The sequence below is a fragment of the Alligator mississippiensis genome, chromosome 13 (assembly GCF_030867095.1).
Source record: "Alligator mississippiensis isolate rAllMis1 chromosome 13, rAllMis1, whole genome shotgun sequence".
Taxonomy (NCBI): Eukaryota; Metazoa; Chordata; order Crocodylia; family Alligatoridae; genus Alligator; species Alligator mississippiensis.
Window position 1 is genome coordinate 4,831,552 of NC_081836.1, and position 24,925 is coordinate 4,856,476.

General features: G+C 44.2%; 1 protein-coding gene across 8 annotated transcripts in view; it reads right to left on the reverse strand.

The window, feature by feature from the left end:
• The window catches only part of UBR4 (ubiquitin protein ligase E3 component n-recognin 4), a 100,334-nt gene that overhangs the window by 58,328 nt on the left and 17,081 nt on the right, over positions 1–24,925 (reverse strand). For all 8 annotated transcript variants that reach the window (XM_059716536.1, XM_059716535.1, XM_059716531.1 and 5 more), the window contains exons 18-46: positions 23,697–23,866; positions 22,938–23,220; positions 22,231–22,363; positions 21,859–21,938; positions 20,812–20,940; positions 19,531–19,713; positions 18,954–19,076; positions 18,623–18,852; positions 17,873–17,997; positions 17,055–17,152; positions 16,344–16,501; positions 15,403–15,612; positions 13,744–13,845; positions 12,065–12,165; positions 11,121–11,319; positions 10,613–10,801; positions 10,303–10,366; positions 9,120–9,311; positions 8,378–8,448; positions 8,109–8,256; positions 7,427–7,654; positions 6,881–7,051; positions 6,591–6,773; positions 6,101–6,259; positions 4,486–4,638; positions 3,508–3,735; positions 2,151–2,308; positions 899–1,070; positions 49–250 (exon numbers count right to left, since the gene is read on the reverse strand). In XM_059716536.1, the coding sequence (XP_059572519.1) occupies positions 49–250; positions 899–1,070; positions 2,151–2,308; positions 3,508–3,735; positions 4,486–4,638; positions 6,101–6,259; positions 6,591–6,773; positions 6,881–7,051; positions 7,427–7,654; positions 8,109–8,256; positions 8,378–8,448; positions 9,120–9,311; positions 10,303–10,366; positions 10,613–10,801; positions 11,121–11,319; positions 12,065–12,165; positions 13,744–13,845; positions 15,403–15,612; positions 16,344–16,501; positions 17,055–17,152; positions 17,873–17,997; positions 18,623–18,852; positions 18,954–19,076; positions 19,531–19,713; positions 20,812–20,940; positions 21,859–21,938; positions 22,231–22,363; positions 22,938–23,220; positions 23,697–23,866 (4,642 nt within the window). The remainder of the gene's footprint in view (positions 1–48; positions 251–898; positions 1,071–2,150; positions 2,309–3,507; positions 3,736–4,485; positions 4,639–6,100; positions 6,260–6,590; positions 6,774–6,880; positions 7,052–7,426; positions 7,655–8,108; positions 8,257–8,377; positions 8,449–9,119; positions 9,312–10,302; positions 10,367–10,612; positions 10,802–11,120; positions 11,320–12,064; positions 12,166–13,743; positions 13,846–15,402; positions 15,613–16,343; positions 16,502–17,054; positions 17,153–17,872; positions 17,998–18,622; positions 18,853–18,953; positions 19,077–19,530; positions 19,714–20,811; positions 20,941–21,858; positions 21,939–22,230; positions 22,364–22,937; positions 23,221–23,696; positions 23,867–24,925) is intronic.

The window sequence follows — 24,925 nt, forward strand, 5'->3', positions numbered from 1 at the left end:
TTTCTCCCCTGGCAATATAAAAGGAACATAAAAGGAAAACAGCCTTACTAATGGCAGCCGCTTTGCGTTTGCGAACTGGCTTCATGATGCTGATGACGCTGCTAGGCTGAAGAGAGGGCTGAAGCCAGTAGGATGTGTTCTCTACATTGGCCATGTAGATCCTCAGGCTGCCATCTTCACATAGGAGGATCATGGTGGTCCTCTGCTGCTCATTACATGCTGTGTGACGGATGGCCACCATGTCCTGGATCTGAGAGAGATCATCACATGGGTTAAAAAAAAAAAAAAGCCTAGGCAGCTACTGCCTGAGAGAATAAACTCCTTCAGACTTACCCGGCTGACTACCTCTCAGAATAGGCAGCCAGTTTGTGTACTGAAACCCCTGCTGTTTTCAAGAGCAGAGATGGCAGCCCTTATCAGCAGGACACCACTGATAAGGCACTCTAGTAAGCAGCTGTGTGCAGAGCCACATGAAAATGGGTTTAAAAAGCCTGGAAAAGCACAGGCTCAGGGGCGACCTGATGGCCACCTATAAGTTTATAAGGGGTGTTCACCAGGGCCTGGGGGAATGTTTGTTCACCAGAACACCCCAAGGGATGACAAGGTCGAACGGTTATAAACTCCTGCAAGACCGTTTCAGGCTGGACATAAGGAAGAACTTCTTTACTGTCCGAACCCCCAAGGTCTGGAATAGACTGCCGCCGGAGGTGGTTCAAGCACCTACATTGAATGCCTTCAAGAGAAACCTGGATGTTTTTCTTGCTGGGATCCTATGACCCCAGCTGACTTCCTGCCCCTGGGGCAGGGGGTTGGACTCGATGATCTTCCGAGGTCCCTTCCAGCCCGAATGGCTATGAAATCTATGAAAACGCCCGAATAAATAGGAACACTGACTAACCTTTGCTTTAGCTGGCAGGGTTTTAATCTCCTGGATGAGAAAAGTGTCTGGCTTCACCATGACCACCAGAGGAACACCTGTGGTCTGCTGAACACAGCACACCAAGCCGGGATGGTTCATCACCTCAGACCACTGACACAGTGCTGGGGAGGTCTTGCTTCCACCGTTTGAACTGCATGAGAAGGAGGCGGCCAGGATCACATTATCTCATTAAACAGCTATATGCAGCACCATACAAAATAACCACAGCCAGCAAGGACTTTCCTTTCAACCAATGAAGGCTAAAACACCTCCCAATTAACTCAAATGAATCACCACAAACATCTGGGAAGTGGGTCAGATTATCACCAACGAGGAAACTGAAGTAGATAGAGGTCAAAAAGGTGAGTGGCAGAATTAAGAAGGGAGCTCGGCTCTACCAATTTCTAGTTCCTTAGCATGCTTTGGTATATAAAATTCTAGTGACCTTCTACCCACAAACAGAAAATTGACCCTTAAAATAGTTTGGAACTATATTTTCACTTTTACATCACTGACGGCTCTTATCAGGCCACCAGTAATCCAGAGGGACAGATTGAATTTTTTATCGGCACAGTCAGGTTATAGACGCATCGATCTCGGTGCAAAGACTTAACTGTTAACAGATGCAGGGTCCCTACACTCTAATGCTGCCTTATCGCACACAAAGGAAAATGTTCCCCGGGAACATAATCATTCAGACCAGAGAAAGCTGGTCTGCAAGGTATCTGTTTTGTGTCAGGCTATGGAGGCTGTGACCTGAATGTCTAGCTCTGGCTGGGAGAAGAGGATACAAGTGCTTTCTTCTTGCCATTTTTCTAAACTAAGAGACTGGTTTCCCTTGGGGGAACCTGGATATGCACAATGCTTGGGGCCACTGCAGCTCTGGTGCTGAAAGGAAACAAAAGCTTTCCTGGTCTGCAGCCCCTGCGAGGGTGGATAATCTCATCAGTTCCAGTTGCTGCACCATTAGCAGCTCCACACTGAGACAGCAAGGCTGCTCCAAAGGCACCTCTCTGCTGCGAAATCAGCATAAGTGCATACGCAGCTGCTATAGGAATGTCTGGGTTAGATTTCAGTCAAACCTTTCTGCAACTAGGGAGGGTAGAGGCAGGAAGGCCATGTAAAAGAGTAAGATATAGTAACTGGAGGGCTGGTTACATCACTGGCTACAGGAGCTGGGCTTTTTCAACAGCCCTAAGAATGGCAGGAGGAACCCTAACCCCAGTCTCACCTCTTAATGTTGATCGGGAAAAGACGTTGCACCTCCAAAGTTGCCCTGCTGATTGTGGCTGCAAAGGATTTGCCTTGGCAGTAACTGAAGAACAGCATCTGTAGGACATGGGAGTAATACACCGACACACCACCTCCTGCCACCTGGCCATTACTGTCCTGCAGAGCAAGGAGAAACCCCAGTACTTAATACACTTTTGCAGAGCTTCAAAGCAACCAGAATTTGACATTTACGACCTTGTAAAAATGTTTCAGCACCAGCCCAAATGATCACATCTTGGCCCCCCTGAGACAGCAGCCAGTAATTTTTTATTAAGCACAATGGTCAACTTTCACCACCTGATACTTCAGAAAGCTTTTAGACAAGACAGATTGCACATGCAGAGGCTAGAGACAGCATACTTTAGTGCTGGCATCTGTGCAAGAGAATGCTGGCTAGCAGCCTCACATAAACCTCCCCCCTTATCTGGTCCCAAAAGAGCTCCCCTCTCTTGGCCTACATTTCCGCTCCTATTTTGGAGCAGGTTGAGCAAGTGGTGTTGAATGGGACTTGGGATGATTTGCCAAAAGGGCACCTGCAGTGCGCACCAGTACTGGGATGGTGCCAGTAAAGAACAGAAGCAAAGATTCTCAGCATCTTGGTAGACCCTGCAAGATAATCTCATCTATTCTGGTGACTGAACCCTGATCAGTGCCTCGCTTCTGATGGCAGCGCTGCTCCGAAACCATCCCCCTGCTGTGAAATCCTGCTGGGCATAACTGCAGACCAACCATGGAAAACACGCTTGATTTTCTAGATGACTGGATCAAGAGGTTTAATTTCCAGCACCACCCCACCCCCCTTCCCACCACCCTCTGAGTGCCAGGATATTTCTTTCCTTAGAGAAAGTATTGATCTAAATCAGGGGTGATCAACCTCCAGCTCACAGGGCCATGTCATTTGGCCTGTGGGGCTTCTCGCATATCTGGAAATCTGGAGGCAGGGAGAGCAGTGGCAGCATGAATTGAAGCAGCTCTGGAAACAGCAGCAGTTATAATGCTGCCGCCACTCCCCTGCCAAATTTCTGGACAGGTGGGGAGTCTCACTGACCAGACAACAGAACCCTGTGTGATGGATCACACTGGTGCGCAGGGTCACTGTGGCTGGATCCAGTGTGCGGGGTGAGTTAGCATGCTGGACTGTAACTGCAGGATCCAGCCCATGCACCAGCCCCGAGCCACTCATTCAGCCTGTGGGGTTGGAGGTTGCACACCACTGAATGAAACCAAGGAAAGAAAAAGATGCTGCCGCCTGTTCCTTTCAGGAGCAGAGGGAGAAAATAAACCATCACTGCAATGCAAGAGAAAACCACCATTACCTTCAGATCCTCATGACTGACTTCTAGCACATTGGTGACATAAAACGGTCCGTGCTGGGCACTGCTTGCCTCCTCCATGAGCTGTGTGTAGATGTACCCAGCAGAGGACATGATGACTATGATGTTCTTTCCCTCCTCGTTGAACAGAAAGGTAACATCCCTGATTTTGGAGCTTGGCAAAAGGAAATAGAAGGTTGGACTCAAGGCGTCTACCGAAAGGTCGTAAATCTGTGGGTGAAGGGGGGGAAGAATTAGCAAAAAGCCCAAACAACCTTTCCTCATGGGTCACAATGCACTGCAAGAGCTGACCATGCAGCGCCAGAGATTCTTCCTACAAACATGCAAGTACTTGTGCAGGAGGACAGCTGAATAAAGAACCACCCCAGTAACCAAAGACCCACAAGCTGCATTTTTCTTTTAATTTTTGGCAGAATAAAAGAAATATTGGCCCCACACTTCAAAAGCAGCCTTCAGGTTTGGGTGTACAAATGTTAGACAACCAAGGCTAGATTTGAAGAGGCACCAATGCTCGCACCTGAAGGCAAAGGGACTCAGAGGCGTTCAGTACTTCTGAAAACCATATGGGAAGTGTCACAAGTCAGGCACTTGGAACACAAGGTGTGAGACTTGTCTTTTTAATTGCAATAAAGATATACTTTGCCATTATAATCTTGGGGTTTTGTTTTTTGTTGGGTTTTTTTTTTGTTTTTTTGTTTTGTTTTGTTTTTTGTTTTGTTTTTTACTGTGAACTGCCCTTGTGTTGTAGAGGGTAGAATACAAATGTAACAAAAGAAGGATAAATATACATATTTAAAAGCTAAAGATAACATTATTGCCCTTACTAGCACACAACAGCTTCTAATTAAGACCACTGCGACATTTCGACAAACATGCCAGTGAGTTTGGCAGCTGCCAGAACCACATCAGTTTAGGGAAAAATGAGGAACAACCAACAGCACCAACAGCTGGTGATGCTACCTTCACAAAGTCTGCAGTTACAATAGCAAGCTCTGTCTGAGACCCAGGAAGCCAGACAGCCTTGATGATGAAGTTGCCTGTGGCCAGCTGGGGATGCAGTACCAAATGATCCGAGACAGACCCAGAGCTGCTGAACGTTAGCACATGGCAGTCCTAGGACAAGAGAGAGAGAAAAGTAATTAAACTTAGCCAACTGTCCAGTTAGGGGGTGGGAATCCAGACCTGAGGAAGAGTACCTTTCACCCAAAAACTTGTTTAAGATCTTTCCCAAGCAGCTGATCCAATAAAACATACCATGCCCTCAAAATCCTTGCCTCTCTCCTCCAGCCCAGAGTCCTACTAACGGATTCACAAAAGAAGAATCCAATCCTTACTTTTCAGATGAATGCTTCTGCCTTTTAGAGTTTGTAAAAATGTTTGAAAAAAAGCTCTCTCTTGGCTAGCATGTCTTTTAACTGTGGGAACTGCATGAAGCTTCAAAAGCATGCAAAACAAAGACCCACTGCTCAGCACTGGACACAACTACAGACTATATTTAAGTCACATTCATTTCAACTATCCTATTTGTGCAGATGTTTAGCAGGGGTGTGCCAAGCGGGCCACATTCGATTCGGATTTGGCCCGATTCGGGGAATAGCGATTAAATACGTTGATTTGGATCACTGTCCTGATTTGATTTGGCCAAATCCGAATCTGAAGATTTGATGCCGATTCAGAGAATCAGCGATTCGGACATAGACACAGCTTTAAATGTTTTTTCTACATACCTCGAGGTACCAGGCACGGCTCGTGAACGCTGCAATGGCAGGGCGGATAGAGCGTCCCACAGAAGCATGGGGCGGCCCCCTGGCATGCTCAGCAGCGGGCTCCCCCCATGCTCCCCTGGCTCAGTGACCAGCTGTGGGGGGACTCTGGGTGCCTCCCCAGACCCAGGAGGCACTAGTCACCGAGCCAGGGGGTGGAGGTCCCCCGCGTGCTCCACAGCGGACCTAGAAGCGGACCAGGAGTGCTTCTGGTCCTTCTGGGTCTGCCGCCAAGCGCACTGGGGAGCCTCCTGCGCTCCCGTGGGATACTCCATCCGCCCCAGCACCTCAGCAGTCACGAGCTGCCTGGTATCTTGATGTATATAGAAAAAACATTTAAAAGCAGTGTCTATGCTTGAATCATCAAATCTCTCCAAATCAATTCGGAGGGTTCCGATTCGATTCAGAGAGATTGAAGAGTTTCTCGATTCGATTCAGATTTGGAGATTCAGCTGCCAAATCAGGCCGAATCTCTGCTGAACTGAATCAGCAACCAAAGCTTCACATAGCCCTAATGTTTATAGCTTCTGTTGCACCAACATACAAGCAGCTGAGTGAGTACCAGATGAGGAAGTGTTTTAATTGGCTATTATTGCAAATAGTTTAAAATGACAAATAGGATTGAAGCAGTAAATGAAGCTGCAGCTCAAAACACCAGGCAAGTGATTCAAGAGCTGAATGCAGTAGCATATCCAGCATATCTTTTACAGTCTGCTGTAACTCTATAACCCATCTCCTTGGAAGAGGTGCCCCATTTGCACTGAGACTGCGTTTCCAAGCAGTGAAGGAGCTCTTACATGCCAGAACCTCACCTTCAGTCCACACACAGCAAGGTAGTCTTCCTTGCAAGGATTTCCTGTTAAGCTCAGCACAGTAAAGGGAACTGGTGCAGAGGCAAGGCGGGTGAGAGTCAGTTTCCTTTTGCTGGAGTCCGCCTGTTTCAGCAATGCTGAGAGCTGTAACACCGTAATCTAGAAAATAATGGAATCAAGTTAATTCTCCAACTCAAAGATCACAAACATTCAGAGTATCTAGGGTCTCTCATAACCCCATCAGTGTCCCTGCAGCAATCAAGACTCCCCCCCCCCCCCCCCCCCCCCCCCCTCTGAGGATGAAATACTCACTCACGGAAGTTTTCCTATTTAATTGTTTAGACTAGAGAGTAACCAGTTCTGACAGTGGGAAGTCCAGTTGATTTTCTGCTTATTGTACAACATTTGAAGTCTGCTTCATTTTACTTCAGAGTATAACTGTACAGTATGGCACAGTACTGGTCCCGAGGTGCATCCACTCTCAACTCACCTTGCCCTTCTCATGACTCACAGCCAGATGCTGGCGGCGCCCATGAGGGGAGGAGAGCACACACATCGCTACCCGCCTCAGCACATGAGCACTGATCAGCTGTCGGATTGTCTGGCCCTGGTCACCACTGTAATTCATTCGGACATTCTCAAAGGCACCTTCTTGAGAGCCAAGAGTTGGGACCTGAGATATTGAAAAAAAAAGAAAAAGAAAAAATGTGATTCCTACATTCCCAAAAGCCTAAATACTTAAAGCAGACATTTCAATCAGCAAGCCTGCTAGTAACATACCATCAACTGATCTGTCATCTCCACCGTCTTGTCCACAGCATGTAGCTCATTCAGGGCTTGCTGTGCCCGGCTGCTGCTTCCCATGGCTGAAGCCTGCTGGAAGTTAATCTGAATGGCCTCCATTAGGAAGTTCAGCATCTCCAACACCAAAGGAGCAAAGGAGAAGTTGGCCTGCAAGAAACAGACATAGCAAGTAAAGCACAAGATATAACCTTGCAACCTTCTCAGAACTTCACAAGCAAGGTGGATGTTGAGAGCGCATTTATGGGCTTGTTATGCAAAGGAAAAACCGAGAAATACATAGCTCGTCTAATATCCCCTACAGCCTACCACGCATTCACTCTGCATCAAATACCAGTATGAAACACAAATACTCAAAGTTAATTCTCAACCTTCCCTGCATTAACAGTATCAGCATGGCTCTAAATCAAATGATAGAAGCATTTAAGTACATGGTGCTGGCTGCTGGAAAGACAGCTTTTTTTTTCTAGGAAGGTAAAACCCTGAGGTACTGTTCCCGATTGTCAAACGTAATTTGAACTGTACCTGGGATTGCAGCTCCTCTCGACAGCCCTCAACATTTCTACACAGGCTGCTCTTCTTTGGCTTTTCTTCATCCGGACCCTTCCCCTCACTGATGGTGACCTTGGATTTCTCTGCTGGGGAGGTGGTAGCATGGCGGATGACACTCTCAGGCACTCTGGGTTCACTCTGGAATGCAGATTCCTTCATGGTGGAGCTCATGCCACTACTGGGAGTTCTCTTCACCAGAGCCTGGAAAAGATAAAGCAAACACTGAGGGCCCAGTTGTTCTTTAATATCAATGATAAAACTCTTACTTATTTCAACAGGAGTAAGAATAACTCCTTAGGCTATCATGTGTGAGAGGTACTAACATTAGCAGCTGCTGGGAAACTTCAGAGGAGCAAGGATCAGATAAGCGGTCAACGTAAAGCTGACCACTGAAGCACAAGTCATTTATGAAGATTCACAGCTGTAATCTGGACAAAGACCTGCCAGCAAACATCCTCTTCGTGAATGGGATGAAGTTATTAAGCCACAAGCAGGGGTAAGCTTATTTTACAGTAGACTTAGGGTACAGACTGGGGTTCTGATGCATTGATGTCATGGGATAAGCACTGTGCAAGACAAAGCTAGGCAAAGCCAAACATAAGGCAACTCGTGATAGTTTCAGGACAGTTTCAATTGAATAATGAAGATCTTTTACCAGGCAACTGCCATCTTCCTTGGCTCCACAGTCACAGAAGAAGGAACCGTATTTGGCATAAGAAATCTCATGGTCCTTGTGGCAAACTTTAGCGCACACTGTGCAGACACCAACGCCATCCACCATCTTACATGTGTGACAATGGTACCTGCACAAGGAGTCAGCAAGTTAGAAATGACAGCCCCTCAAAGGTTTTGCAAACAAGGCTTCTCCCAAATCTCAACAGCCAGAGAATTCAGGCTGAAATTCTGAAAAGGAAAGACTCTTACCAGTGTTGGTTCATGAACTCTTTCTGTGTGATGGTGAAGGTGCAGAGTTTGTTACACAGAGAATCTTCATCCTGCGCAGGAAGGAAAATCTTTTAAACCAGTGCCGGACACACACCTACCTACTTTAGAGTCACTTGACTTAAAGCCAACTCCTCTGCTGAAAACACATTTGAAAAAGGAGATTTTAGCACCACATATGCCAAAGAAAAGCAGGCACCAAGCAACAAGAGGCTAAGTGCTTCACTTTGCATCCAAGGAGAACTAGATGATAATGAAAATAAGATGCCAGGGCCATGCTTTTACAAGAGTGAAATACTGAGGTTGATGGATTTCATTTCACAGAGGGGCATCTTAAGACTTACTCCAGTTTAATCACTTATTAGAATCAACAAGGCCAACACCTTCTTACTCAACATTTTTTGCTCACTGTCTCTATTTTTTGCTTTCCTGGCAAAAGCTTTTGCCTTGGTCAACAAAGCCGATGCAGTGGATCTATGCAAGACTCAGCCGGACCTTTTCTACCTCACGCACCATTTAACAAAATTGCCAGCAGAGTTCCAACCTTTATTACCAACAATAATGAAAAGACACAGTGGATATAGCTGAGCTTTCGAATTCCATTCTGGGTTTGTCCAGATTTGAAATTGCAAGAAAAAAAATCAACTCTTACACCAGCATAAATCTGATCTGGGTGCTGTACACAAACACAGAAGCCTGCTTTGACCTCCAGCCCAGAACCTACCGAGTCTTCAGCTTGAGAGTCTTCTTCCTCCACAGCCAGCTCTTCTACCCAATCCGAATCAACCTCTATGGCCCGTTCTTCTCCATCAACTGAAAGATGACTGGGTCCTTGGCCGCTGGTCTGGCTCAGTGCATTGGTGACGTCAGCCAAATAAGAGACAATATGGCACGTGCACTCCAGAATAGTAACGTGCTATGAGCAATGGATGGTAAAAAAGAAAAAGTTAAATTCTGCTGGTTCAAACAAATTTTAAATGAGCATAAACATTGCTTTGCCATATGAAAATGCTTCTAGTTCTTCATGACAAAGACCAAAAGAATCTGTGTCACTTAACTGTACTACAGGGCACAACTGGACACTGCTACGGCTGGTAGGCCCAGGCTAAAACTTATCTGTCACATGCAGCTATGTGTAGTGTATGAGCTGCACTGCGCTAGGATAATGGAAATGCCAAACCCAGGTGAGTTTCAACCTCTGGCCAGATGAACAGAAAATAGAAAAAGGAGAACAGAAGGCACCTCTTGCTCTTCAGCAAACAAAGTATCAGCCGAAACAACCTGTGTTTGGTGTCCGCCCAGAAAAAGGTGGAATTTTATCTACTTGCAATATTTGCTTTAGAGAGCCAAATTTCCAGTAAGATGGAGACAGTGAAATGGCAATGGCATTGTTCTGAAAGGGTAAATGTGGAACTTTAAACTGAACCTAAGTTTAGAGAGTATTTCAAAGAAAAGTAAAACTGGTCACTATACTCTGTGTATAAAAGGAACAGTGCAAAGGGAAGACTCAGACTTTACAAAGTTGCATCCAAACACATCACAGTTATTTCATAATTATAATCGACTGCCTGGTAAACTAGGCCTGGTCACCGAATATAGAAAATACTTGGGGCTTGTTCACACTAGAAAGTTTTGCTGTTTTAACTTGATTTGTTAATTCCCAAACCCAACTGGTGCAGACACTGATGGCTACATAAAACTGCTCACACTGGTAAGACTTTTTCAGTTTCTGAATCAGGATACGCAACATCAGTAACAGGCATCTTTATACTAGCATGAAGGAGTTCACACTAGGACTTACAATGTGTAAAATCATATATAAAAACCAGCACAAAACAAACCAACTTCTCTGGTACAGAACTGGCCCATGACTAAATACTGAGAGCAGAGGACCATCCATGTCTTACCTTTCCCTGCATGACATTAGCATTCATTTTTTCAATAACATTCTTTTGAGACAGGTATTTCTTGCTGTAAGACAAAGGAAAGGAAGAAAATAGGTACAGAAAGTCATTTTGAGGCAAATATTCATTCAATCCTCACTAAGGACAAAATCTCAAGCAGTTTGTTTGAAATGATTATCCTAATTGCCTCCATCATTCTCAACTACAGGGGATGTAACAAAAAAAAGCCACCCTCACTCAACACCAACTCCCTGGAAGTTCAAGTCCAACCACAGAGCTATTTAAACACCAATGCAGGTCTCATTCTTCTTACCATCTGCTCAGCCAATCGACTGCAGCACTGTGAAGCTGGAGATGGCCCGCGCCTTGCCCAGCACTAGCTAGAGTTGCCATCACAACCATCAGTTCAGGAAAGCCCGTTCCATCACCATTGGCCAGCATTTCTGTTGCCATCGGTATCAAGGTACTCAGCAGAACAGTGCACACGCCTTCTCCAACTTGGCTAATCAACAATAAGAAAGTTCAAGAGGAATTAAACCATTCAAGACCCGGTTAAATGCATTTCAGAGTTACTTTGAGCTCTGCAGTGTCCACATCCCAAGAGCAAATCAAATTCCCAGAACATCACAGATGACTGCTTGAGACAGACACACACTCTGATTCTTCTGACAATGACAACAGGGGCCTTGCAATGTGAGAGATGAACAGTATGAATTAACGTTCATCAGTACTTGTTAATGCAATAGATAAATAAGGGCCGTCTACACAACAAACTATGTTTATTGAGAGCACAGTAGGCAAGTCACACAAAGGAACTCTACCTGTTCTCCCGAACAATGTACGTTGTTAGAAGTTGCAGCAGTTGTCTATTTTCTTGAACAACATCCAGCTGATCTGAATCTTTTGGGGGTGACATAGTCATCCTGGTTAACCAGGCCTGAAGACGTACAGGCTCCACACAAGCCAGCTGGGCCAAGGAACCACAGAGTCTTAAGAGGCTGGGGTTAGGGCTCTTCTCAGCTAAGAGACAGAGACATCAATGATTGATAAAGCATCTTTAAACTGAACAAGTAAAAGGACGTTTTTCCTATTATTACTAGTCTCATGCCAATACAAAGACACTGTCTTGAAACTGGTACCAAAAGCAAAACACAACAGAAATCCATCCATGGGAGTCAACCGTACAGCTATTCCTTGTAGACCATTCTAAATCTATTCCTTCATTAGTTTCCACGGGCTCTTTCTCCCTCTCTCAGAACTGCGGATACCCAGTGACTTGAGACATTTTTCAACTATTGACTATCTACCTTCATATGCACACACACACACACACACACACACACACACACACACACACACACACACACACACACACACACACACACACACACACACACACACACTCTGATGCCAGACAATCCCCTCCTGTCTGCTCCTCCTGACAACTACACTTCCCACTCAACTTCTTTCTACAGTGGAATTCTGACAACTGGAAATGAGCTTCTAATACACGCTAAAAGGACAAATATTTTAAGGAAATAAGAACAAAGTAATTAAGAGTGTGGTAATGACAGAACTCGGAACTCAAGCTAGAGAAGAGAGGTGGGAAAGGGAGCAAATAAAAGGACAATTTGTTCAAGGCATATTTCAGTCTTCAATTTCTTCCTAACACTTGCTTTTCAAGCATTTTCTACCTGCAATATATACAGAGCAAGCATGTTATCCAGACAAAGCTGTGATGCAAAGTTTAAAGAGGACCACTTACTCAGCTGGAAGAGTTTGGTGAAGAATTTCAGGACTCTGTTGCAGAATTTAGCTGAGAGGTTCTCATTGGCTGTTGCCATCATGATCTGGACCAGTTCTCCGCTAATTGAGACACAAGACAGAACAAAACAGGGGATCTTTTTAGAAGCTGAACTATTTTTCTTCACTGTTATTTCCTTGTCTCCCATTTTAAAGATTAACAGTTCATGCTGTCAGGCACTACAGAGAGGTGGGATACATATCTAAGCAAAACAAGACTGATATGACAGTGGGTAATAAAGGAAGCAGGGGTGCGGGTCACAGCTTCGTAAAAGATGCAATACCACATGAAGCTCCCTTAGAAGGCAGAACTCCACTCATGATCCCACTACAAAAAAGGATGTAGATGAATGTACCTTTCAATAGCCCCCAAAGGGGAGGAGGAGCTGTGCTTGGAGCACACAGCAACTGCCCCGATTCAACTGTTACACGGGCATGATACCGTAGTGATACAAGTTAGAAACGGCCCCAGCTTTGACAGTGAATGAAGCAGGGTTAAAGATGCAATGGCTTTGCTACACTTGTGTCACTACAGAATCATGCAGAAGTATAATTTGCAGATGACACCAAATTATGGGGCAAAGTAAACACACTGGTGGGCAGGGAACCGATTCAGGCGGATCTGGATAAGTTGGAAAAGTGGGCAGAACAGAATATGATGCAGTTTAACAAAGGTAAGTGCAAAGTGCTGCACCTAGGGAGAAGGAATTACCAACACGCCTACAGACTGGGAGATGACTTTCTAAGCAGTGGAAAGGGATCTCAGAGTCATAATCAACTCCAAGATGAACACGAGTTGTCAATGTGAATAAGTGATCAGTAAAGCGAACCACGCTCTATCATGCATTAGCAGGTGCATCGCAAACAGGTCCAAGGGGGTGATACTTCCCCTCTATGCAGCATTAGTAAGACTGCAGCTGGAGCACTGTGTCCAGTTCTGGACGCTGCATTTCAAGAGGGATGTAGATAACCTTGAGAGGATACAGAGGAGGGTCACCCATACGGTTAGAGGCCTGCAGGCAAGGCCCTATGAGGAAAGACTGAGAGACCTGGATCTCTTCAGCCTGCACAAGAAAAGGCTGAGAGGTGATCTTGTGGCTGTCTACAAATTCATCAGGGGAGGTCAGCAAGGAATAGGAGATTCTCTATTTACCAGGGCATCCCTTGGAGTTACTAGAAATAATGGCCTCAGACTGACAGAGAGCAGATTCTGATTAGACATCAGGAAGGACTTCTTTACGATGAGGGTTACCAGAATCTGGAATGGGCTTCCATGGGAGGCAGTGCTCTCCCCTACTCTGGGGGTCTTTTAGAGGAGACTGAACAAGCACCTGGCTGGGGTCACTTGACCCCAGCGCTTTTCTGGCCCAGGGCAGGGGGTCAGACTCGATGCTCTACTTAGGTTTCTTCTGACTCTAACATCTATGAAATCAATGAAGTAACAGCTGGATCCTATCAGTTTAAATCATTTGCTATTGATATAATTGTTACATCTGTCTATACCACCTAAAATCCTACACAAGAAGGCAACATGTTCCTTGCGAACTCTACATATTCCCCACAAAGAGGCAAGTGTGGCAAGACTAGAAAGGAGAGAGGAGAAAGCAATTCTTTAATCTGTCACATCCCATCACAACTCACCTCTCTGAAAAGAATTCCTCCATGGCTTTCCGAGCCTGGCTGCTCTCCAGCTGCTTCTCCAGATGCTGCAAACACTCTTCCAAGATAGACTCATCAAGGCCACTGAGGATTAAAAAAAAAAAATCAAGTTGAAGCAAGAGCGCACATTCACAACTCCAGTGCAGTCCAAATTGCTTAACTGTGGTAAACCATTTTAACAAATAAACCCATGACTTCTATACAAGCAAAGTCTTTTCTAGAACTGGAGAGAACCCTAATGAATGAACATTACATAAACATTAACAGATTCACACTACAGCCGGCGATAAAGCAGCCCTGCTCACCAGGCAGTGGGAACTAAGGAAGAACCACACAATTACAAGTAAATACAACTCCAAGGAGAACAAATGGAAGTGAGAGCCCCTCTGAAATGGCAAAGCAATTCAAATTAGTTGGCTTTGCGGGCGAGATCATAGGTTACTAACCCCTGGTCTAGTCCACATTGCTGCCAATGTTGGATTGCATAAAAACTGTGTGATAAAGAACACTCTGGTTTTGTAAGTTCAAAGTGATCAGTCCCACTTCTCTCCAGAGACTACTCAATAACAACAGAGATACATGTCAGGAGGTCTTTTCATGTTCGTTGCCTCTAGGTGTACCGTGACCAATACTTTTTCTCTCCCCTTTGGGTTAAACTCTTCAGCCTTACACCAAACTGTGCATCTACCTCTTTTTAAGCTTCCCTCAAGTCACTTCCTTGTTTTCCAATCCTTGTATTGCTCTTTCTAAACTCCAAGTCACCAGTCATTCTGGTAACTGGTGCTTGCACTTGAAAACAATGTACTCTAGGTGTGTTTGACCCAGAGCACACAGAAAAGACCATTACTTGATGCCTTTATGAATGCACCCCAACTGTACGGCAGCAAAAAAGGCCAGGGTATCATATTGTGAAGTCATGTCTAATTAGCTGCCCACTGTAAGGCTCAAGTCGCTTTCAGTAGCACTCCTTTGCAAGCTTTTTCCTTGCGTGGTTTGGAATAACAGCCATGCTTCTGCAGCAAACATTTCCTCAACGCACCCTCCATGCAAAATCCAATTACATTTTCATTCTCTAACAGAATATGTAGTCAGCTCCCTTCTGAGTTTGTTCCATCCACCAGGGATCAATGTTAAAAAGATGCAATATCATCATGCATAATGGTTTTACATCTCAGATAGCTGGGATGTGTACCTGCACACCAAGCTGATTATCTTGGTACTTACACAGACAGAATGGGAAAGGAAAGGCATAAATCTGTCTGGTTTGCAATGAGAAAGCTGGGATTAGCCAGCCTAACTTAACAGAGCAAACAATAGAGAATTAGCTGAACACAATGATTCTGATCAGCATCTCAAGTCTTGATTTCATGCTCGTTGTTTAACAGCCACAAGTTCTCCACTGTTCAAATATAAACGTAGGGTCCATACTCGGTTAAAGCTGCTTATCACATTCACACTGCTTATTTATATCTTGCACTCCTTTGAAGTTTCTGCAGCACAGAACAGAACAGAACAGAACATACCAGTCCCTGCCAGTTTGTAATGCTGGTAAAGAAGCTATATTGATGCATAAGGATTGTGATGATCATTCCCACATGCCTGGCCACATACCAGAAGGAAGGCCACTCTGTACGTGGTTACCTGTTGGGATCGGAGTGATTAGCCAGTATGTTATAACATCCCGTGATCAATTTCTCATAGACACGAGCCAGGAACTCATCTGACTCTGCAGGCCCCAGGACCCTTTCCAGGGAGTTGCTGCTGATCTCTGCCACGCTTTCCGTGCTGGTCTCCAAGAGAAGGGGCAATAGAGTATGTATCACCTGCTGTGGGTTCAATTCATCCGACCAGCTTGAAAGGAAAAAAGAGGAACTCCATTAACACTGACATAAGTACGCTAGAAAATGAACTCTACAGTAAAGTTTAGAAGAGGCATGCAGGCAGAACACAACTCTAGATGACAGCCAAGATCCATGTCAAGCCCACAGCCCATTTTGAACAACTCCCCTACCTATTGCCTCTCAAATCCTTATGATTCCCAAAACTATATGAGCAACTGCACAGTCACTGCACCATTCAGTATATCTTCTCAAAATGGCTGCAGTATCAGCCTCTAGTTACATGCTTCCAAAACCCACAGTAAAGTCACTAGGAAAGAATGATTTCTGTTCTACTTGGTTCTTGTGACACTCTGGAAACACTAACACTCCCAACATGATGTACTTGGTGTCATAATCTAAAAAGTGAGATCGCACTTCAGCTGCTTTCCAATTCTGCAAAAAAAGTTTACGTATTCTTTCCCTGAGGGAGAAGTTTGGCTTCTAGAAATCCTTTGCCAGAGCAAAGTTATTTTTTGCTGAAACCGGAAAAAAACATGAAGAAACTGAGTGTTGAAGACTTAATGTATACACACAATTCAGAGTGCTTGCTCTGAATCTCTGACTTGAGTTCAGCGTTTAGAGATCTCAAACCCTGGTCTCAAGATCCGACTCCATCACCTTTTTACTCCCCATATCCAGAAATTGCAAGTTGAAAGGCAAGGTAAGAACCTGCAGAACCAGAGAATAAAAATGTTCACTTACACAATGAGGTCCCCAGTGAGTCTGACCAAGGAAAGGAGCGTGTGTTTTAAGGAGGCTGCAAGAGGTAGACTCTGGCTGCAAAGGGTGCCCAGGTGAGCAGCCTGGACCGCACTGATGTAGCTTTCCGCTGGGATTGTGTCATTTGCAAAGGCGTTGCGCTAAAAAGAACAAGGACAGATTTAGAAGACATTACAGGGAACATAGTGTGGAGCATCAGAAGGGAGAAGCATATGGGAGCTAAGTGCAGACTGTCAGTGTGCAATTTGAAGTTCACCTTTAAGGAATTAAAAAACCCACTGTTGTCCTACAAGCCCTATAGTGCTAGAAGTTCTGCCTGTGGTCCTCCTCTGTTTATAGGGCTATACAGCCCACAGACAGAAGAGGCACCACTACACAGTCCTCTGCCTTGATTTGACCAACCTGGCAGCTCTGATAAGGATGAAGATACAACATGCTCAGACTTGTAATTTCTATTGGTCAAACTTCTGTTAGAGGTTAGAATACCTGAACCCTGTGCAGATTCATGTAAAATCAAGAGCATTCCTGCGACAGCAGATTGTGGAACCTTCCTAACCTGAAGGAGTATTTCCCCATGATCAGATTTGACTATGTAATTTTGAAATTAAAGTTAAACAAAAACCAATGTAGACACTTTTCCCACAAAGTTACATTGTCGGGGTTATTTCAGGACCACTCTGAAGCTGGACTCACCCATGATCCAATGTTTGGAAATTCATTAGTATGAATGTTGTTCCAGGATTCGCATAAGGTCTGTACTGCTGGTGGCAAGTTCTGGACAAGTGTTGGACCTGCAAGGAAAACAGGGATTAGAGTTCTTGGAAGGAGTTTCAAAGGGATCGTCAGGAATCTGAGATTCAGTTAGGCAGTGCTTAAAAGCAAGAACTTCATCATCCAAATTAGGCAAGTCTATCTGGATAGGACAGGGATAGCTAGATTTGTTTGATGTCCCATTCTGCTGGCAAGGCTGGTTGTCTGTTTTTCTAAGTTATGTCAACATCATTCTAAAGAAAGCTTGCACTGGAAAAAAACGTTAACTCAATGATGCTAAGCTGTCAAAATACTTTCATCAAGTCGCTAATCACTAGCAATCCCTCATAAAGAACTCTGAAAGCTTCACTTATTACTAAATCCAACAGCTTAACCCTGTTAAAAATGCATCCAGGCAGGCAGATTTAACAACAACAACATGGAAAGGCCTAAAAAGCCAGAGGAGCGCTAGGGCAGCAGACTGTTAATATAATTGCAAAAAGGTTCAATTCTGGATGAACTTCAAGCTAGCCATGGCTCTCATGACTTCCCCAGGCTGGTTCTAAACTAAGGAAAGGGACTCCACATCTCTAGGTGCTTAGTAGCTGACTGAACTTCATGGAGTCAATATTCAGGTCCTAGAGGTGATGGCTGGGAAGGAGGATAATTGGGCAGTACAACAGCTCGAAGCAGAATGTTTATGCCATTGCAACAAGTCTTGCTTAAATTTAAGAGCACAGTGGAATTTCATGGGAGCTCACCCAGAGTATTTGACTTGCAACGGCTTGATCCGATAGCCAGGACAGCAGCATAACCCCGCAGCTTCTCTTCAGAAGGTTTGTTCTCAGTTGAGCCTTCTTCAGAGAGGCTCCGCAGCAAATAAGATCTGCATTGGGGATGGAAAGGATTCCTTTCAGAAGACTGTTCAAAAATAATACATCAATACAGCAACAGACAAGCAGCCAAACTTCAGAACCAAACCTCTGAAATGTTAACTCATAAATCGTGCAGTATCATTCTAGCTATTGCTTCTTTTTTATCTTCTTTAAGCTGCTTACTAACAGAAATGGCTACTCAGCGAGTAAAAAGGCCCATTTACTCTCAGCTTCTTTTCCACAGGAACAGAGAGACCCTGGAATCTTACTTGAAGGATTAAATCTGCTCAACTGCTACACTGTCGGTCTCAACAACAGCATACTGAAATATAACCTTGGACTACAATCTCAGGATGCTACAAAGAGGTTTCCATCTTCAGAGGTAAAGCCGTTTGTTTTGTAAGTTTGTCGGAAAGCCTCGAATGATCAAACAAATCGATAACTTGCAAAAGAACACAATTCACAAGTTCTTGAGAGTCCACTCTTTTAAACATTCATCCCATAGAATATAGTAAATTAAGCAGTGATGCTTAATTTAATGGACTATGTTAAAACTTCACTGGAATGGATAACTCAAACTGACAAGTCACTGATAGAAAAGGAAGTTTCATCCTTCTGATCGTGCTATCCTCATACCTGGTGAATGTAGCATAGGTGTCAATAAGCTGCAGAGTAGCAGGCAGCAGGTTCTTGGTTATCTCTGATGATTTGTGTGGGTCAGTTTCTGCAGCTAGCTTAGAGAAGTGTTCATCCAGGGAAACCTGGATCTTGGAAATGGCAGCATCAAGGGTGTAAATGGCCTGCAAACTGGGAATCTCATGCAGCTGGAGAATAGTGGTGCAGTCAATCCCACAGAAAGAGGAAATCTATTAAAAACAGAAGGATGACAATTTTTCAGAGCAAGGCATCATATAAAAGTCAACGCTCCATACTAGCTTATACATATTTAGCATTTTCACCAGCTTACCTGTCGAGCAAAGTATTCCTCTGCTATTTCCACATCATATTTCACTGAGCTGCACTTAGTGGAGGCCAATTTAATGAGAGAAGCAGCATGTTCAGCTTTCATGCCTTGTTTGATCAAGTGATCCTGGAGGAATTGCAGAGAAATTTCACATTTAACAGCATTTAAAAGGGTTGTAGGAATGAACTAGTCCATAAGCTATCATATTAGGGCAATTTGTTTTTAAATCACATACATACCAATTTCAATTTCCCATTACTAGGCAAAAACTACACTTCCTACACTCAATAAACCTGGGAGAGTAGATTCACACTGCCAATCATGGAAACACCTGTTGCTATAGTCTCATGTTAAAGTTGGAACTAAAATTATAAGGTGGTTTAATTCTCCTGACTGCAATCAGGAGGATAAAAAATGCTCGATCTATCCAAGACAGTTTGCACTTCTCTCCTCTTTAGGATTCAATACACACTACTGCAATTTCATTTCTTTCTTCATTCTTAGGAATGAGTATTGATGCTTTAAATTCTAATAATACTTCAAAACCTCTACATTGAGAATTCCAGGGTAAGGACTGTACCTTGATCCAAACAACATAGGAGATGATACGCAAGCGGGAGGACCAGCGCAGCGTGTGCAGGATATCACATTCACTCATATCGGGCGTGTTCATCGCCAGCTGATTCATGTAGTTTTTAGAAGGGGGCAAAATCCCCAGGATCCTCCAGAGTATCAAGAAGTAGTACTGAAGTGCACAGGCCTCCTAATAAAGGCAAGAGATGTATACATCAGTAAGGGCGCTTTTATTTGCACTAGAACAGCTATAATCCTATCACTGGGTTTCTGCGTAGGTAAAGGTACTGTCCCAAAGATTAGAGTACTCTTCTATCTGTGCTGAACGTGGCATGACTTTTCTTAGCTCACTCAACAATTGTATTTTCTTTCATGGTGGCTCATTCCATCATCTTCTAGCTAAACCTCCTGCGTGCATTTGGAATGCATGATGAGCCTGAAGTCAAAAGCATGTAATATGTTTCAAGAGAACTTCAGCAGAAATGTCATTTAATATCATTTATCACCCAACTTGGCTTGGGGAGTGGAAATTTTCAAAACTATCCTGGAGAGCCTGCTGTTTGACTGCAAGGTTCGTCCTCACTAATAGAACTACAACAAAAGGAATATATGCCCTCCTAGTTGCAGAGATTAAACTAGAGAGCAAGTAATTCCTTCTAAACAGTCAGGAAAACCTGAACCAGACACTGCACTATAGGTTATGCTCACGAGTGCATCACGTTACTGTCGCAGCATTGGGGTGGTCTTTTAAGGAAAAAGTCGTTAACTCTGACTTATTTAGCTGCTTCCCCTGGGATGGGTTTGAGACCAAGTATTGGGCAATAGCGTGCAGGTCAGCTAGTCCTCAGATAAAAAGGCCAAAAGGCAACTCAGTTTGGGAGAGACTTGTAAGGGATCGAGAAAGCCATGATGGGAGACCAGGGGCATACAACCTGGAAGGGTGCTCCCCCAGCAATGAAGCAGATGATCTGCTGTGTGGGGGGCAAGCAACAGACCCTCCTAAGGTAAAGACTGCTGAAGCAGCCCAGCCAAGGAGCAGGACCTGGTTTATCTGTTTTGGTTTGCATTGGACTGCTCTGATTTCAAATAAACCCCTCCCCAGAAGATGGTATTGAAATTCTGCTGCCTTAGGGAGCATTAGCTTAAAACTTCTATAAAGTAAAAACCTGACTGCAAACAATTCAGTTCTCAACTTCCATAATTATTGTCCAGACTCTCATAAAACCCAGCCCCTGGAGCCACTTGACATCATGGCCAGTGCTATAACCCCACTGACATGCACCCTTACCAGTGCTGTGACGTTTTTGTTTTCTTTCCTCCGGAGGGTGTCAAACTGCGATCCAGCTGCAAGTAGTGAAGTCAGGGCCGCATAAAGCTCATCATATTTCACGATCCTAGAAAACAGGACCTCACAAACCTATGGAAGAAGCCAAACCAGGATTGTTTCTTCCTCAGTTGCACAACTCCCTATCCACATGCACTTAAGATCCTCTCCCGCACAAACAAAACACACCGCAGAGTGTCAGCAAGAAACAACCTCAGGCCAGGTTTGTGACAATTGCTCCAGTAGTCACCCAGGGTGATAAAAGGTGCATTCAGTGTGTGTGCCTAAAAGCAGCAAAATTTACAACAGGAACCCTGGTGTATGTGAGAAACTGCCCCATCCAACAGCACGCTACCCTCTTTTGTCAGCTGCCACAAAGCCAGTTTTAGTGAGCGAGGACAGCAGCTGCGGGGAGGTGGGGGTGGAATAGATGGGACATGGGGCAAAGAGATGGGAGGCAATTCTGAAGCCAGCTCCCTTTCACCTCAGTTGCTAAGAAACTCAAGAGTTAACTTGGACATGAAAGGCTCTTTGTATAGGTCCGAGTGAATCCCAGGTTAGTAAAGTGGAAGAGGTCTCCTGTTCTTTAGCCACTGTTTATTTCCAAGCAACACAGAGTGGTCAAATGGTCAAAGGAACTGCCAAAACATCATGACTGGGAAGCCTCAGATGTTTCACCCAAGATGCCCATCTAAAATTTGAGCCTGAACACAAATTTAAACAATATTAAAATTCCTTAGTTAATTATTTTATACTGCTATCGCCTAGTCACCTAGTGTTTACAGTTCCTCCTTAATAAAAACAGTAACTCTCGAGCAGGTTTCCTCTCTGGTACATCATATCTGCAGTTCAGGTCATTTTCTACACTGACTCTCTATGCAATGGAACTGAAAAGCAGACTCTCCATCTACTTCTCTTCCCTCTCGTTTCTCCATTTGGCTGTTGTAAAGTCAACAGAACCCAAGACCTAGAGGTCTGGAAGAAGTCTTTAAAGAAAGGAAGTCTGGGTACCGTGTTATCTAGGCGGTTCAAGTCATCTTCAGAAGCTTCGGGTGACAGGATGCAGTAGAACCTGGGCTGTGGCACTGCATCTGAGACATAAATACCAAAGTTGTTTAAATGTAGAATTAGCAATACTGTCGGGCCTATCATCACTAATCGTTTTCTCCCCAAAGCCAAGCCATTCATGATTTAAGGCTAGGAAAGAATTTTGCTAAATAAACTAAGGGTACATTACATGCACAACTGTAAAAGGTGTTTAGACAAGCTGTACATCCAGTGACACTTTCCCAGGCTGTGTTAAAAATAGGTTTACTTTAAGCTTTTCATGTAATATTCCTAAAGTTTATGAGCACAAAATTCTGCCATAGCTCTTCCTCTGACCTGATGAGCAGTGTTTGGTCCAGTTTTCTTCTACTTCTTTAAATCCATGGTAGATAGGGATAGCAGTTCGTCTACTACTCTCCTGGGATCCACTGACCCAGCCAATGGGTGGGGTTAGCAGATTATATTGCACCTGTGTAAAAACAGACACCGAAAACAAAGGTTCACTGATAACTAAAAAAACCCATATAAAGAGTCCTAACTAACAAACTGTTTGAAATAACAGGACACTTTCAGGTAGAGACAGGATGTATACACTTCAGTCACTGGAGCAAGGCTACAGTCCAAGGTTGTTACCCCCCTAATGTAGAACACTGCCAACAAACGAAATGCAGACAAGCTAACCTCGGAGAACGCTGCATTAAAAGTATTTGTGAATCAGTGAAGAGACACCGATAGGCCTCTACCCTTATCAGAAGTAAGGCAGGATTACTACTCTGGGCATTACTGTGGCAGCATCTCATGCTATCCAACATCTATTCACATGCAGTAGCAGTAGCCATGCCACAACACTACCAAAGCTGCTGCTAGAACCAAATGTCCGCTGTCACAACCTTGCAGGTCATTAGTGAATTCAAGAGAGTTACTAGGACTAAAAAGGAGGTAACTATAGATAAAAGAAACCAACAAAATTAAGTACCTGCTATAGTCCGTTGCTGAGCAACTACCTGGTTGAACATCTGTAACATAGTTCCTCAGAAGCTTACCTGTTCAAACAAGTACATGGGAACTTTGGAATACTGATGAAGCAGGTAGTCAAAGACCAGCAGCAGACGAGCTAGGATTAGCGGTACAGACTGCAACTGGGAATCCATCTTTACAGTCAGGTCCAGAATGGTCTGGATACAGAGGGTCAAGATAGATCTGCGGCCTTTCTCAGAGAAGTTGTGGAAAATAAGCAAGAGCAGCTGGAGGTGCTCAACATTCAGGTCTTCTGTGTCATTGGGAAGTGCCCCCTGCAGGGCATTTTGTTTTAAAGTGCTCACAAACCTGCCAGCAGAGAAAGAAATTGAAGTAAGAAGAGTTCTACCAAAACGAGCTGTTCATCTATGGTTCACTCCTATGAGAGGGGTGGTTCAGCTACTGTAAAGATGGGCTTAGTACAAGGACCCAATACCCACCAGGAATCCAGCAAAAAAAAGTTTTGCCTTTTCTTTTTCAAATCAGTGCTAACAGAGCTACTTTATTCTCTCTGTTCATCTAGGTCTTGATGTATAGACAAGTGTTTGCATTCCCTATTCTCATCCAGATCCTGCATCCTTCCCTTCTGCGTAATTTCTGAAAGGTACCATCTCAAACACACAAACTATTCCTATCCCCCCTCTGCTCCCCAACCCCGGATTTTCTTACCTTAAACGAACAGCACCCGATGTTGGATTAACTTGCCCAAACAGAAAATTCTGTCTCACAGGTAGACAGCTAAGGAGAAAACTTGCTTGTTGTTATAATACTTAAAGTCATCTTACCTCTCCCAAACTTTGAGGCATTCTGGGACATCAGGATCTCCCTGGGCACTGGCTTTATGCTGCCAGATTAGGAGAAGGCGGGAAAGTACAGACAGACTCTGGGGATGGATGTACAATGGCCAAGGTCCTTCCGAGAAAGGGGCCACTCCCAGCTGCTGGAGAAGTGTATTCTGGTGCAAAAAACCCCAAATATATTAGTTGGGAGGAAAGCCTAAATCCAAGGCTTCAATTTGATAGCTCTAGGTAGGTTCAGAGTTTAATGCATTGGTATTTCTCTTTGTGGAGTTACAATATTTGGCACTGGGGTCAAATTAACATGTTTAAGTATCCGTCTATTTGTTATCAATCCTAAAAAGCCAAGCAGATACAAAGGAAATTCTTGTGGTAAAAAACATATTCAGAAACAGTTCTTTGAGCTAATGGCACCCCAACTATGGAAAATGATTTATTTTCCCCTTTAAACATCTCAGCAGCTCAGAGAGTTAAGTTACAGAAACACTAGGCTGGAAAGACACACCTCTACGGCATCAAGTATGGTCCCCTGAATTCACTTGTCCAAAGGAGTCCACAAGATCATTCACTTTAACTCCCTCATCCATACCACAGCCACAAAGGAGCCTGTTAAAGAGCCCAACAGTGTGCCACAAGACAGGCATTGTCAATGCCTCAGCTACATCAATGGCAGGGGAAATGTCATAGTTTAATGCATGATCAGAGGATCAACATGCTCTGTGCTGCAAAATCTGACAGTCCTGCCAATCTGACCTGGTAGAAAAAATCTGTTTCAACCCCAGATTTGACAGATGCTTTCATATCACAAGAGAGGTGTTTAAGATGTTTCTAAGAACCAGTGGTAAGACTAACACACCCCAGGAAAATTCCCACCTCCAGCTATAGCCAAGGTCCAATGCTTCATCAGCAGGCCAAGAAAAAAAAGGCCAACTAAAAAAAAAAAATCATGGGGAAAAATACTTTCTTCCACACAGATGAGATTACCAAGCATCTCCCACACAAGTACAGTTTCCTTTCAACCCTATCATAGAGGCACCAAATACCTGAATCCACATATTCCTACACGCATCGATTTAAACCCTTTCCAGCATTAGTGTAAGATACAAATAAGTATTAAATGATGAGTCTGCCATTGTTTCCTATCCTGTGGAATACTTTGCAGTGAAGTATCTTCTCAAGGAGGATCTTATTTCCCAGCCCCACCAAGCTCCATTCCT